General features: G+C 28.0%; 1 protein-coding gene across 2 annotated transcripts; it reads left to right on the forward strand.

Annotated features, from left to right (window-relative positions):
- The first annotated feature begins 9466 nt into the window (after positions 1–9466).
- LOC129981882 (SWI/SNF-related matrix-associated actin-dependent regulator of chromatin subfamily A-like protein 1) lies at positions 9467–15915 on the forward strand. 2 transcript variants are annotated; one of them, XM_056092921.1, is made up of 2 exons: positions 9467–9625; positions 13751–15915. In XM_056092921.1, the coding sequence occupies exon 2, from the start codon at positions 13778–13780 to the stop codon at positions 15824–15826; it is 2049 nt and encodes a 682-aa protein (XP_055948896.1). In that variant the 5' UTR covers positions 9467–9625; positions 13751–13777; the 3' UTR covers positions 15827–15915. The 2 variants fall into 2 exon arrangements, with proteins under 2 accessions (XP_055948896.1, XP_055948897.1); XM_056092922.1 differs by lacking the exon at positions 9467–9625 and adding an exon at positions 9667–10371.
- The last annotated feature ends 403 nt before the right edge of the window (positions 15916–16318 follow it).

The following is a 16318-nucleotide window of genomic DNA, read 5'->3' on the forward strand; positions in this document are numbered from 1 at the left end:
GGTGTTCGGTATTCGAGCTTGGGAGCATAGAGGAAAAGCCACATATAAGTCTCAAGAAATCGCGCCTTTTAGGTTTTTCTTTTCATTTGCTGTTTCTTTTTCCTTTTTTTTAAAGGATCGAACCTGTGTTCGACTTATTATAGTTGACCTCGTTTTTAATCGGAGAATGGATAAATGAATATTTGAATTTATTAGAAAATCTTTTTCAGCGGGGGTTGTAAAAAAATTCACTACGGCATTCATTCAAAAGAATAATTTTATTAATATTTTCCTTAATGACAGAATAAGCATTGCACATGATAAATAAATAAAAAATGATTGAAAAAGTGATAACATATTTACATTAATATGCTAATAAGAAAATTGCGAACAAATAATAGAGCAACTATATATCATATTTTTAAAATATAAAAAAACCCAAAAAGAATACTGTTGTATAAGTGACGTACATTTTTCCAATTAATTTACCATTCCGTGTTTTCCAAATAAGTGACGTCTAATCCTTGTGCATTGTTTTAATCAACGAATTTTTTGATATGGAAGGTAGGACCCGAAAGATATATTTCTTGCTTTAGCGAATGCCCAATTAATCTAACATTGTTTATGTTGGATAGTAAGGACTGTGGGTGTGTGTTTAAATGCAACCTTGTTTCAAAGTCCTACAGCTATGCAAAAGAAAAGAGAATTACTACTTTAAATATTAAGTCTCCTTATACTAAATTGCAGTTTATTTAAAACTAATGGTTTAATAGATTTAGATTCTTTATAACGTCAAAAGTAAAAATCTACTATATCAAGTATTTTTTTATGAAATATAATCCGTTTTAATATATCTATATTAATTAAAGATAATAAACAAAATACAAAGTTTTGAATAACAATTGTCACGGTATATATTTTTTAATTTCGTTCTATATTTCTTTGTCAAAATCTGACCGAGTAAAGAATTTTGAATATTATTATTTATTAAAATTAAACGTTTCGGAAAGCGATTTTTCTTTATAAAGTAGCAAATTTTGTTGCAAAAGAGTAAAATATTTTTTTCTCTAAATGTCAAAGAGTCAAAAATATTTTACTAAGCTTGGCTAACAAGACCAAAAGCTATACAAAAATTGAAGTTGCACAATATTTTCAGCAGTACGTTTTCTTACTCAAACAACAGAAAATAAAATTCTTTACTTCGTTTAGAGCATTTTTCAAATCTGAAATATATGCTTATGTTTAATGGCTTAGACATGACTAATTTGGCAACAATTTATGGGCACATCTCATGTAGCGAATATTAAGAAAATACATCCTTATACTTTTTAAACAAAAGTATTTATATTGGCTTGGTTATAGTTTTTTTCTAATTATTACATTTGCTCTCTCTTAAACACTTTTTTTCTCAATGAACACTATAAACCTTTAAAAAATTAGCACAGGTTTAATATTATTTATAAAGACTTAGTCGTCATTTTATTGGCACAAAAGTCAGTGTTCACCAGAGTAATGCTTTTTTAAAAGAAGACATAGAAAAATCAAATCATAAGTTTCTGAAGACCCTGAAGAAAAGCTTACGAATCCAAAGACACTGAGAGCTCAATTTTTATTATTTGAGGTAAAGAATAAAAGAATAAAAAAAAAATTAGATTTGTTATTTGATGCCATGAAAACTATAAAATCAAGCTTAGTAGCTAGTGAACGAGTATTTTTTTATTTCAGGCAATATTGTGTTCAAAAATAACAAGACTTTGTCACTGTTCAGTTGATATTTTATATTTTTTTAAATCCCATTTTCTTAGGAGAAATTAAAATTAGTGAAAATAATGTAAATATTATTTGAAATTTTTGTTTGAGTTTTCGTTATTTTGTATATGTTACATATGTATATGTAATTCTTAATTTGTTACATATGTATTCTTGCCGGCGTCCTGGCATAGGGGTAGCGCGTCTTCCCCGTGATCTGGGTATCCTGCGTTCGAGTCCCGGTTCAGGCATGGTTGTTCTTCATCTGTTCTGTGAGATGTGTAAATGTGCACCCCTGTAAAAAGGGGGTTGTGCAAGCAAATGTGATGCGTGAGTAGCTAAGACGTACTCTTGGCCTTAGTTGGCGCTTCTAAAACAAGAGACGCTCCATTGGCTTAAAATCACTGACTTCGTCAGCGAGCTTGTCCGTGGCAAGTGCCATTATAAACAACAACAAGTGTAATTCTTAATTTTTTTAATATATATTTTGACTTTGATATTGATTTCGTGTTTTTTTATATAAATTAAATAAAATATTTTCCCTTTTTCTTTTTTTTTGACAAAAATTCGAAAATCGGCTAAAACCGGTTTTTTGGAAATATTGAATTCGAAAACCGGTTTTTCAAAAAGTCGATTTTTTTGTATAAACCCTAATTTGCATTTCTGATGGCATTTCTTGCCATCGTTTAACAGACTGCTGTGGACCCATGATCCAGAATGATATAAACGACTCCTCATATCCACAGTCACTATTTAGAACAAAAAAATCATCGATTTCGATTTTTTCTGTGTATATATTCTTTCAGGAAGAAACTAAAAAAATTCTTTCTAGTTTTTGATTGGAAAACGTAATTCCTAGCTTTGGTATTGGTATACATGATGCAGAAAATTAGTTGGAAATCATGCTGTTTTAAGCATAAAAATATCTTGTTGAAATTATGTTTATTTTTAATTTTAAAACTCTGCTTAACTTTTCCGATAAGCTTTGTGCTATAATGTATATTCAGAATGATAAAAAAAACTATTATAACAGAAATATCATCAAACGTATTTAGTAGTCTCAGAAATATTCGAATCCTGCAGATTAGACTCGTTGGGTTTTATTTATCAGAAAATGAGATTTCGTTTCAAAATTAGGTTAAATTGCATTGCATTGCAAGTCATTTACCACATCTTCCAGAAGTATATTGTGTTTTTTAAGTAACATAATTGAATACTCTTTTTAAAAAATGAAAATATTGAACACCGAGTCATTTTTTTTAGAAGCTACCATGTTCTTCAATATCAGGATGCTTTACTATTACAGCAATCGTTTTATCAACGAATATTCTCCACCAAATATATTATATTAGTGTGGAAGATAGTGTATATTCCCAAGTGAAACATTCTATAATTTGCTATGTAACATCAGCCTCTTTCTGCGCGTTAAAAGGATAAGTAATCGTATAGAACGATGAACAAATAATCTGTGATATAGAAAATGATGTCGCAAAATAGTATGTAGTGTTGAGAACTAAAATGAACCAACCCATAATTTTCGCTAAATTGAGCATTAACATTAAAAGGCGTCTATTATTAGTTATTTTCTTAAAGTTAGGACTATTATAATTCTTTTGATTCACTCTGTTTGTAAAGGGAGTATGGGTATTATTTAAATGCTTTTCATCTCAAAATGGTAGCATAGATAAGCTTAAATTATGGATTGTCTAATTTTATTTATAACGCCTTATTCTTAATTTGAAAAATGTCAAAAACACATGTGGCAAAAAAATTGAGATAATGAATCAGAGAAAGAGGTCTCCCCCAAATTTTCTAGCATCTTGCAATTTTCTTTCTTGCCAGAGAACGTTTTTCTTGTCATTGGCGTACAGCAGTTACGAAATCTTTTTTGGCGTGAATTTAGCATTTTTACTGAATCTATCATGCCATCCTTGGCGAGTTATTTGGAGTTTAGTCCCTAGTATGCGTTAATAGTATCCAAAAAAAGAATTTGTGTTTTAGATACATTTTTCTCAACCGATTAAATCAAAAATTTGACACAAAATTGCACTTGTAGTCAGAAAATCCCATACCAAATTCGATATATTTAAGTCATTTCGTTTTTTAACTATCGCGTTTACATGCTTCTGAAAGTACAGACCGACGGACAGTCAACCCCTTGTTGGATTCGGCTCAAAATTTGACAATTGTCTACACTACATGTTAATCTATATACCAAAACTTATATATCTAGCTCTCTTCTTTTTATAATCATCCTGTTAACTTATATTCAAACAGCCGGACAGACAGACTTCTTATAAACTGATGATGCTCAAAATTTGATAATAATAAAAATAGTAAATAGCAAATTTGATGTAAAGATCGTATACCAAATTTCAATCGTCTAGCTCAAAGCGTTTTGAATTATCTTTGTCACAGACATATTGGCATTTTCTAAAAACGTGTTTTTCAAACTCTGAGAAATCTAAAACGTCGGGATTCGTCAAAATCTCGATTTCGAATTTTTTGACGATTACTACATTTTCTCTATACTACGTATACAAGAAAATAAAAAGAAGAAATCTTGATTTTCGGTTTTTGTAGGAAATTTCTACATTTGCTAAGAAATGCGCATTTTCTGTACATCGTTATAAGACAATTTATAAAGATAATTCGTTTTCATTAATTTCCTTTCTTTAAGGAAGGGCATTTATTCTTATATCATTATCTTAATTTCATTTTGTCAGTTTCTCGTCTTTAAGGAAATTCACGAATTCCTGAGATATTAAAGAACAATCTTCGGTGAGCGAGTGGTTAATACACTTAATCCGTTCAAAAAGGACGTAAGTTAGAATATTGTTCAACAGATAATCAGTTTTTAAGGACATTTAATCGATTTTTAGAAATTCAAATAGAAGTAAAAAAAAAAAAGATAATACAGTTTCTAAATAAGTCTATTTATCTTTCTAATAATAAAGATGAGCTCGCGCGTGCTTTTATGTGCACGCGAATTTTTTTTTTTTTTTGAAATTTTTATTAGAATTTTAATTAATTAAAAATTAAACGGAATTTTGATATTTTCTACGATAACTTTCAAAAATATCACAACAGAAAACATTTCTCTATTGAATTCCTCATCTCAAATTTTTTTTTAAAAAATTATCTTCTTATAATATCAATTTTTTACCATATAATTTTTTTTCTATTTTTAATAAATACATTAAACCTATTTTATAACAATATATTTCACTTTTAAAATGAACCTTAGATCATTTTAATGTTTCATCCTGGTTTCTTTTCCATTGTTCATGAACAAGATGTGAAAATTCGGCTAATTTTTCCATGTGAAATAGATTTTATTGTAAGTCTTGTTTTATTAAAATTTTTGAAATTTTGTCATATTTGCAATTAAGGTTTAACTTAAGAGTCAAGCAAAATGGCATAAATGATATGTCTATGGAATTGTGATGTTTAAAATTATTTTGCTGTGGAAGCCAGTAGGACAGAATTAAGGTGAGTTTACACTCGGCCAGTTATGAGACTGGCAGTAGGCAGCGCATGCGTAGAAAGGATGAAAAAATGCTGTTCGGTCCATAGCAAGTACTTGTTCCGACAAGGAAACATGCCGCTGTATTGTATATATATATTTATTTTTCCTTACTACATATGTATTCGTAGAATTTGTCGGTGTTTTTTTTTTTTTTTTTTTTTTTTGTGCGTGAAAAAAAATTGATTACTTATTATAGATTAATTCCGACATTTTTTGCTCTTTCATTTGTTCTTTCTGATCATCATTTATTCTTGCTAATCATCATTTGTTCTTTCTGATCATTATTTGTTCTTTCTGATCATTATTTATTCTTTCTGATCATTATTTGTTCTTTCTGATCATTATTTGTTCTTTCTGATCATTATTTGTTCTTTCTGATGCAAGGTTGTGTTCCCCCCCCTCTTTTATTTGCATTTTTTTCCCTATAGTTTTCTAAATTTAGGTGTGTTGACCTTTTTTTTTTTTATTTTACTATGTTTCTTTATGTAAATATCCATAATTTTAATACTATACGTAGTGAGAAAAAAAAATTCAGGGCCGCCAAAATGGATATTTATAACCAAGCATGGAATGGCTGAATCTATCTTATGAAATTGTGGCAAGCATAAATCAATTCCTTTCTGAGCATGCGTTGTCTTACTGGCCAAATGTAAATACACCTTAATACAAAATACTTAACTGAAATTTTTAGCAATAGTTAGTTTCAACGAACCAATGTTTACCAAAAGCAGCTACTATTTAATAACAAAAAAAGATATCTAATGTTTAGATTTAATGGTGAGAACAGAGTTTCAATATTCTTTATTATTATCATCTTACCATTTTAAGAGAAAAAAATGAAGATACATTTTCAAAGATTAAAAAAAAAAAAAAAAAAAAGATATCGATTATGCAGTGGAAAAAAAGGCAATTATTATTAAAGGCAATATCAGATTCTCGTTCCGGAATATAGTTTATAGATGTATCAGAATACATTTCGATTTTATTTCCTTTTTCATCTGATCACTTCGTGATTTCGTTACTGCTCCTGGTAATCTCTTTTCTTCTTACATCTGATGACATTGACAAGTGACAGCAAGATATAATTCTAGACAGACGAAGTCATTACTTTTTTTTTTTTTTTTACTTTTTTTTTTTTTTTGCCCCGTTTTATCATTGTTATATAAATGTATGTGCGTTATGTGAAGAAAAAAAAAAGTTGTGTGAGAGTAATTATTATCTGAGTTTTCCGCAGTTCATATTTTTTATTAACCAAGAAGTCAATGTAATGACGTCTTAATTTGTTTCTGATTATTTTTTTTATATTATTATTCACTATTTCAATAACCATTTATATACAATGACAATTATGAAAATATAATGATTTCTTAATTCGTTTTCAATGACATACATTTCATATGCATTTCCTTAAAGAAAAAATAAAGATACTTAAAAGCAAAGGAAAAGAAATAAGCGATATATCACTATGCACAAAATATTTTACTAAACACAAATGTTAAAAACAGAAAACTATATAAAAACTCAGATTCCATCATTTTTTTCCAGTACCATCGTTACTCAAAAAATAAAAATTATGATCTTTATGTGTCATTTAAATCATTTCCCCAAATGGAAATGTATGCTTGTCTCTTATGGTTTAGAAATTATCCTCTAATAAAATGGATGCCCTGTGCAACGCACATTCAAATTTAAGTGAGCAGTGTTTCTAGAAGTATTATTCCACATGATAATATCACTGTTACCAGAAAATGCTCAACAACATTTTTATGATAAACTTACTTTATTTTCCGATATTCAGAAATATATAACATTGTATTGATATCTTATAATATGTTTTATTATTCAAGCATATTTGGTATCTCTTTAATATCTTTAACTGTGATGTACATAGCGCGTCTTATTGAGAGTAGAACTGCAATTTTTATGGCATTCGTCCATATGCCAGAGCTTTGCGATTTCTCTAATTCATGATTGTTGCGCTCATCAAAAGAAATCTAATGTCAAACAGTTAGTGGAGAAGTGTTGTTGATCGAAACAGAAGCAACAAATTTGTTAATAGATTCCACCAGATTTCCTTAACTTTAATGAACGATATCCAATTGCATTAATAAAAATATCATTTAAAATTATATTTACGAAACGAACATAGGGCATACTGATATGTTAGCTCTGCATGCAAAATGACAAGGTCGAGCAAGTAATTGAAGTCAAAAGAAAAAATATCAAAATTTTATTTTTAAATATTTCTAGAAAATGAGAGGAAGGAAGCGACTTACAATTGATGACATATTTGAGCATCATCAATATTCGCCTACTCCATTTTTCCAGAATGCCTTTCAAATAAAATAAAAATTGGTGAAATTGGTCCTGTAGCTGAAGCTGGAGGACTGTTTCAGTTTTTCTTCCCATACAAAATGTACACTGAAATAGTATTTTTGAAATTTCTTTAAATAAAGGAGGCGACAGACGATCATTGACAAAGTATCTTAAGATATTGAGCTTTCATGTAAAATAAAAATTAACGAAATTGGATCAATGGTTGGGCTGGGTGACTGAATCTTTGGCTTTCTTAATCATTTAAAATATATAAATTATGGTTTTTATTTACGATTATTTTGAGATTTTAGTGTCTTATGAATTTAACATTTGCTCATTTCTCAACATTTTGTTCTTATTTTATTTAAAAGAATTATTAAATCTACTGGAAATATATTGCTAATTACATTTATATTTGTATCACTTCTCACAATGATCTTTTATGGATATGTGTGTGAATTCAAAGTGTTTCTCCAAAAGAAGATTTATATGTTTAGAAATATTTGAAAAAATTCATATAACTATTTTCAATACATATGACATATAATATAAAGGTAAGTTTTGTGGTTCAACACCATACATCTAGGAAACTGATTTTTATATTCATAAAAAGGAATTTAAAAAAGAGAGAATGTTTTACATAATGACACATGAAACGTAACATAATCACTTGATTTTAAAAGTATTTGATTCAACATAATTATTGAAATAAATGCACAGAGTACTCATTTACATAATAGTAACGTAGTATAATGACTACATAATAATAAAAGGGGAAAAGCTCCTTTAAAATTAAATCCCCTTTTTTCTATCTTATAACTAAATAAACAGCTGTGAAATCACTAGTAGGAAAAACTGTCTTATGTTATAAATGCTGTTTCCAATGGTTCCTCTGAATGTAAATATTTCCATATCTAATTTTAGCAAAATTGTTTAGCTGATTTGGATATTTTAAACATAAGAACCATATTAAATTGTAAAAATGGATTTTTATTAATCCTTATCAATGAATGTGAAACTCTTTACAGATGAAGAGTTCGAGTGTAAGTAACTTTCATATGAAATTAAATTTGGTACTGTGATTATGAATCGAGGGGGGGGGGATGATTCTCTGATTTTAAATATATAAATTATTTGTGAATAGCTGATCTCCGAAAGCGGTTGGGGCCGCGGTGACCTGGTGATAAGGTCTCGGCTTCGAAACCAGAGGGTTTCAGATTCGAGTTCAAATTCCACCGAAGAACCATCGTGTAAGCGGGTCTGATGCATGTTAAATCTGTCGGGGCCAAACGTCCTTCCTCCGTTGTGGTGCGGAAGTTTGGAGAAGGGGCGCCGGCTCAGGTGTCGTCCTCGTCATCTGACCGCGAACCAAAATCACGAAATCCGTTCCAAAATAGCCCCAGTGGTGTTTTGAAACGGGACGTTAATATCACTAAAGCTAAAACCGAAAGCGGTTAATATTTCTATTAAAATTATCCTATAGCTCATTTTATCTACGAGCTGCTTATATCCTTTTTTTTATATTTCAAATTTGAATTTTCACTAGAAATAATAATAATTAATATAATTGTAAGAACCATTAAAAATTAGATTACTTCATTTCCTCATTACTGCTATTGAACTACAGTTTGCATATTGCTTTTGACTTCGGATCTTTCTTGAGGGAGAACCTGAGGAATTTAATAAGAACTGAATTAAATCATAAGTTGATGCTTATACTGTATTTTAAATCCTGGTTTATACAATATCAAGAGATTTCATTGAAAATAATTAGGTTGTCCGAGAATCGCACTGTTTGCGCTTCTTCCAAGCGACAATGAAACTCAAATACTATGTCAAAATCAGCTGGTATTTAACTTCCTGTATTTGGCTCACGGTTCGAATGTTTATATTTTTTCGCGGTCAGTTTTGTTTACGTTGTAGCAAGAATTTAGGGTACTTTTAAACCGTTATTTTAGTAAATGTTGCTAGCTTCTTTTTTCTACCTTTGCATGAAAAATATATGTATAAAGCATTGCACTGATAGCTTTGGAAAAACTCCCTATACTAAATGTAAGCTATAAGATTGTTACTATCGGTTGACCGAAACTTCGTGCATAAGCTGTTATAACATGTCAGATTTTTTTTTTTTTTTTTTTTGAAATTTATTGCCAATTTTAAAAAGGAAGTAAGGTGAACTATAAATAGTTTTATCGATACATTAAGAAATATAATTAACTACGATATAGTTATTAACTGCTTTCGTTACTTTTCTTTCTTTTAAAAAAATTGATACCTCATTCTATAGACCAAACTTTTCTAATTGAAAATATTAATTAGACTGTAGGATCATTTTCATTATATCAATTAGTTTGGCTAGAATATTTTTCAGCTTCGAATCTGATACCCTATTCCATATTTAAAGGATATGAACGATTGTAATTTCCAGTGTAACCTACCTGTTATACTTGGACAGTTAAGTGCTGACTGCAGTTTTATTGCACTCTGAGAAGATAAAAATTATTTCCATCCTGACTAAGAATTACAAAACAATTTTTACTATTGGGTAATGTAATATATAGAGATTAATTTAAAAAATCTTGCATAATCCAGTACATTGTATTAATAAAATTTAACTTATTGGGGGTTTTAATTAATTTTAATACAACTGTTTCATTCTGAAATTCACTAATTTGCTTAGAAAATAAATTTCGTATCGTATTTAAAATGAGCCTTTTACAAGATTTAATTTTTAATCTGGAAATGTGTTGCTTATTATTAACTGAAGAAAATGAAGTTTCTTGAATCATTTTACAAATGTAAGTTTTTTAAAAACAAATATATTCTTCTTAGAAATAATATATATATATATTTAATTTTTTTTTATCATTGTATTAAATTGCCCTGTACTACTGCATATTTTATGAAATATAAAAAAAATGCTGCTTGCTTTCTTGATTAGTTAGTCAGCTATATTTAGAGTCCCAAATGTGAATTAATTAGCATAAACTTAATTTAAATTTAATGATTAATAGAATTTGGTATTTTTTCTTATGGCATACATATTTATGACAGATGCATATATTTACATATTGTCTTCTCAGAATCTAATGGGTTTCTGATATATTATGTTTAATAAAGGTAATTTGATTGAAGAAATGAAAAATATCTTGAATTTTATTGTGCTTTAATCTTTTAAATTAACTTATGTTTATTTGAAATTTGCTTCATAATAATTTTTTTTTAATATGTAGGAAGGATAAAGAAATTTTATTAATTTTGTTTTACTAAAATATTTAGCTTGTATGTGAAAAATATATGTTAAAACTCCTGACTGATCTTTCTGTATAATAAAAATTGGAATACTGATCAATTAAAAATAAGAACATTCATGAATAGAATTTTGTGTTCAGGTATCATTATTTTTTTGCTTAAGGAATACTTCCATTAGGTTGAGAAGGAAAATATTATATTTTATTATTTAGCTCAGGAGGGAAAAAAATTCATAAAAATCATGCTTCATTTTAATGTATAATTTCAAAAATATTTTATGCATAGAGATTGTCACTGTAATCTTTTAATAAAATGTTTATAAATTATGAAAACATGATAATAATAAAACTTAATATTCACAAAATATAATATCTGTTGTCATTTTCAGAAAAAAAAAACTAATAATTTTAAAAGTATTTGGTTAAATAAATATTCAGAATGTAGCTTTCTTGCTTACTTATATAAGTATTTAATTTTTTCAATTTTTAATCTTTGAAAAAATTTAGTTAGAGTATACATTGTGTTCCACTTAATTTATTTGGAATTAGGAATCTTTAGTAAATAGTGATACAGTGTTTAATTAAATAGTGTCAAAAAAAAAAAAGAATGTGTTTTTGCAATTTTCATTTGAACATAAAATAAAATTTAAATATTAACGTAATAATTGCGTTTTTTTTTTTTTTTTTTTGTTTTGTTTTTTTTTTTGTATCAAAGGAATTATGCTAAATTAATCAAGTGAAGTTTTAAATTTAGTTTATATTAGGACTTCTATAAAGAGTTTCACTGCCTATCATTCTTTGTTCTGAATAGCGAATTGTATAATTCCCTCATATATTGGTATTCCGGAATGCTACAAACAATCAAATTCAACAATCTTACTTGCACATGATATGAGTGAAAGGAAAATGTTAATTTTTACTAAGAGATTTTGCAAACAAAATAAATAAACAATAACTATTGTTTACAAATAATAAAAGGTAGTTCCTTCATATTTATTTACAAAGGACATGAAAATTATCTGGAATGTAATCATTCAAACACTATATAATTGGCCTTTAAATAATAATTGTAAAAATCAAATTATTGCATTTAATTTCTTTTAGCTTCTTTATTAATTCATTTGATTCTTAAAGGGTCAATTATTTTAATTAACTAAATTTCTTTCTGAGGAATAAATTTTTAATGCCCGATCAGAAATTTAAAACATGAAAAATATTTTGCATGCAGAAATTTAAAAACATTTGTAAATAAATATAAAATATTTGCTTTTGAACCTAGCCTATTAAAGAAAAAAAGATAGTTTGTCTAGTTAAACTAGCAATTCATTTATTGGCTATTATATGCAAAATTTGTTATGATATCACAGTCAAGTTCATGTTACTGTAAAAATTTTTTGAAAGAATTCAGTTCTAATTCAAAAACATGCAATAGAACATAGTATTTATTTATACTTATCTATTTCATGTTGAAATGTGTAAGCTACGTATTGCTTAAATGTTTTTATTAGGACGGTGTTAATATAGAAAACTTTCCTAGCCACTATTGGAAAAATAAAATGTTGAAAAAATATTGTACAAAAGAATGTTATCCTATTTTAGACTTTTTTTTTATTGGCTTTAGCAATATGCTTGTTTGACAGAAATATTGTTTTCATTTCATTTCAGTTGCATCTCTGATGCATAATTTGGTATTCTTGATAACTTCAAAAATGTATTTTTAAGCATTAGATTGTGATAGCTACTGAACCATTAATAGCCTTTCATCAGTTCTGTTTATTGTGTACATGAAGTTTCCTAATATAGTTAGGTTCTATATCATCGTTATCCATTAAAAATACAATTATTCCGTTAATATATCTTCTAATTGCACATTATCTTTCATAGATTGTAGTATTACTTTATTCTCGATGTAAACAGGATAAATAATAAACAGAATCTTTCCTCCTTAGCTTTCATCAAAGGAAGCAAGATTCAACGTTTTATGAATTTTATTTTATTTGATGATGATTTTATTGCAACAAAAGAAAGTGATATTGAAAAATATGTAAAGAAAAAAAAATTAATTACACAGCATTTAAATTAATAAATTTTAAAGTGGTCTAAAAATTATTTTATATGCAAAATTGTTTTAGGTAGTTATTGTTGAGAAACCCTGAAGGTTGCTCAATTTTAATTAATAAAAAAATTTATTCCAGAGTGTATTTCCCTATTCATCATATATATTTTATCTAAAGGTGTGCTATAATTAAAGTAAACAGACATATATGATATTATGATATATAGTTAATGCAATTATCACTAAAAAAATGAGATACTTTTTAATGGAATGCTTTCATTTATTAGAGTACATTTCTAGAAATTCAAAATAAACAATATTTGAATGTATAAAGCTAAAGGAATAAACACATTGCTGTGAAAATTTTTTTGTCTAATATGAACACTATTTGGCTGTATCTCTTTTATTGTCCAAAAGCCTCCTCAGAAATATATGCCACGTCTGTATTGTGTCAGTTTAATGAGAATGTGCCTCACACAAAATGCCTACACTTTTTATGGCATTTCACACTGTTTGAAAAGTACAATATTTATAGATTATTATTTTTATAGTAATCTTACTCTGCAAATTTATGTTTTGTCAATAATTTCTGTAATATTCTTGTTTTTTTAATCAAGTTATAGAAAAAAATTTCTTTATAAGAAAGAGTACATTTTTATATTTTTAAAAAATAATCTTGATTTAGATTTTAATTATTCTTTTTAAATGCATAATAAATAATTATCTGAAAAAATTTACATCTAAAGTATTGAAACATTTATATATAGAAGAAATCATAGAATTAAAATGCGTGTTAATTTTTATATTATAATTGTGTATATTAGAACTAGTTTTTGTAAATATTTCAAAAATTTATTTTTTTATTTACAGGAAGGCTGCATTATATGTCACTTTAAAATGAGCACACTCACTGAAGAACAGCGAAAGAGAATTGAAGAAAATCGTCGTAAAGCTATAGAAAGAAGAGCAGCACTTTCTGGTGCCGTTAATAAAAATCCTAGTAATAGTCTGTCAATAGCTTCTACTGCAAACAATACTAATGGAAACAGACAAATAATTACCTCAAATAATTCCAGCTCTATACCAAAGTCTGTTAGCCCTGTTTTTCCAAATAAATATCCTAATAATGCACTTAATCAAAACAAAACATCTAATTTAATACCTGTTGCAAGTAATTCTAAAAACGAAAAACAAGTTGCCAAAATTTTTCAGTCTCATGATTATGTAAAAGGCAATTGTGTGTTACTAAATCGTAAACGATTTTATGTAGATATGGGCTATAACAAAGAAGTGATAGAAATTTTTAAAGCAATCCCAAACAGACTATATGATATGCAGACTAAAAAGTGGAATTTTCTTATTGAAGATCATGAAAAATTGATGGCTCTTCTGAAACCTTTACAGCCAAACGTTTTAATTGTTCCTTTACCTCGATTCATACTGAAGATATTTTCCCAAGTTCCAGAAACTAGAACTATCAAAGATTATGATTTATCTACATTGGATCCTGTTATGTTGCACTCTTTATTGCCTTTTCAAAAGGATGGAGTTAAATTTGGAATCCAAAATGAAGGAAGAGTCTTAATTGCAGATGATATGGGTTTAGGGAAAACTATACAAGCTATTGCAATTGCTAATTACTATTCTAATGATTGGCCATTATTAGTTGTAACCCCATCTTCTGTGAGATATTCTTGGGAACAATCATTTCACACATGGTTGCCTTCATTAGATAAAGCTGAAATAAGTGTAATTAATTCTGGCAAAGATCATATTCCTAATAACAAAGTTATATTGATGAGTTATGACTTACTGACTAAAATGAAAGATGTTATTGTAAAACGAAAATTTAAATCTGTCATCTTCGATGAGAGTCATTCTCTTAAAAACCCAAAATCTGCTCGAACTAAAGCTGCCCAAGAAGTTATTAAGAATGTTAAAAGAATTATTATGTTAAGTGGTACCCCAGCTTTATCTCGACCTATTGAATTGTACACACAACTTTCTGCTTTACGGCCCCGAGAATTTTTCTCGTATATGGAATATGGTATGCGTTACTGTAATGGAAAACAGACTCCATGGGGCTGGGATTTTAATGGTTCTTCCAATATGGGAGAATTACAAATTTTGCTTGAAGAGACGGTCATGATTCGAAGATTAAAATCGGATGTTTTGCAGCAACTTCCTTCCAAATTTCGACAAATGATTCTCCTTGATCCTTCGCGAATATCCACAAAAAGCAAAGTTTTGATGGCCATGTCCAGGAAATTGCAGCAAGAAAGTTTAAAGGGCATGGAAAGAAGAGGAGTATTATTGGAGTATTTCCATGAAACTGGTGAAGTCAAATTAAAAGCTGTCTGTGAATATATTCTTGATCTTTTAGAAAGTGATAAAAAATTTATTTGCTTTGCTCACCATCAAAATGTCATTAATGGAATATGTAAAGTAATAGAAGAAAAGAGAATCGACTACATTCGAATCGATGGTTCAGTGTCATCTGAACAACGTTTGAAATTGTGTGAAAAATTTCAGCTTAATGATTCTTGTAAAGTAGCTGTTCTGAGTATAACTTCTGCTAATTGTGGTATAACTCTGACTGCTGCGAATTTAGTTGTTTTTGCTGAATTATTTTGGAATCCTGGAATTTTGACACAAGCTGAAGATCGAGCTCATCGGATTGGTCAACAGGACAATGTTGTTGTTCAGTATCTAGTAGCAAAGGGAACTGCTGACGATGAAATTTGGCCTTTGGTACAAAGGAAGTTGGATGTTCTAAATAAGGCAGGTCTAAGTAAGGACAATTTTAAATCGGCAGATACTGTTTTGAGAGAACAAATAGATCAGCCTAAATTAGAAGACTTCTGGAATGAGCTTGATAAATCTCTTGAGGGAGAATGGAAATTAAATTGTGACATTCCTGAAAAACGCATGAAATTAGTGCCATAAAAATACAAATGATGTTATTGCTAATTTAAATGTGTAAAATGTTTTTGCGTTTTTACTTGAAATAAATGCTTCATTCCTTTGGATTTCAATTATATGTGCAACTCATGCAAAACATTTTCCTATGCTTGAAAATTAAACTGGAACTAAAAACCTTTTTTCTACGCCTAAAAGTTGAACTGAAAATAAAATACATCTGTGTAAATTTCTTGTAGTATTGTAACAAATTATCACTCTCTCTCTCTCTCTTTATAATCTTTTTTATTTTTTCCTTTCTTTTTAGTAAATATCTCAAACTTAACATTTTTTAGAAAGGTTAATTTAGTATTTCTTTCTAATGTGATATATTTTTTTAATATTTCAAATACTTTAAAATATGTTGATTTTCCTCTATTTTAATATATAAAATTATGTTTATTGATGCTATATGCCACACTGGCAAATACATTTTGATTTCAATTCATTTTAATTTGTATGTATGATAATTTTTTTACT

This window comes from Argiope bruennichi, chromosome 8, assembly GCF_947563725.1.
Source record: "Argiope bruennichi chromosome 8, qqArgBrue1.1, whole genome shotgun sequence".
Classification (NCBI taxonomy): domain Eukaryota; kingdom Metazoa; phylum Arthropoda; class Arachnida; order Araneae; family Araneidae; genus Argiope; species Argiope bruennichi.

What these genes read in the sequence shown, in the direction of transcription:
- LOC129981882 (XM_056092921.1), top strand. Translation starts at nt 13,778, where the DNA reads ATGAGCACACTCACTGAAGAACAGCGAAAGAGAATTGAAGAAAATCGT.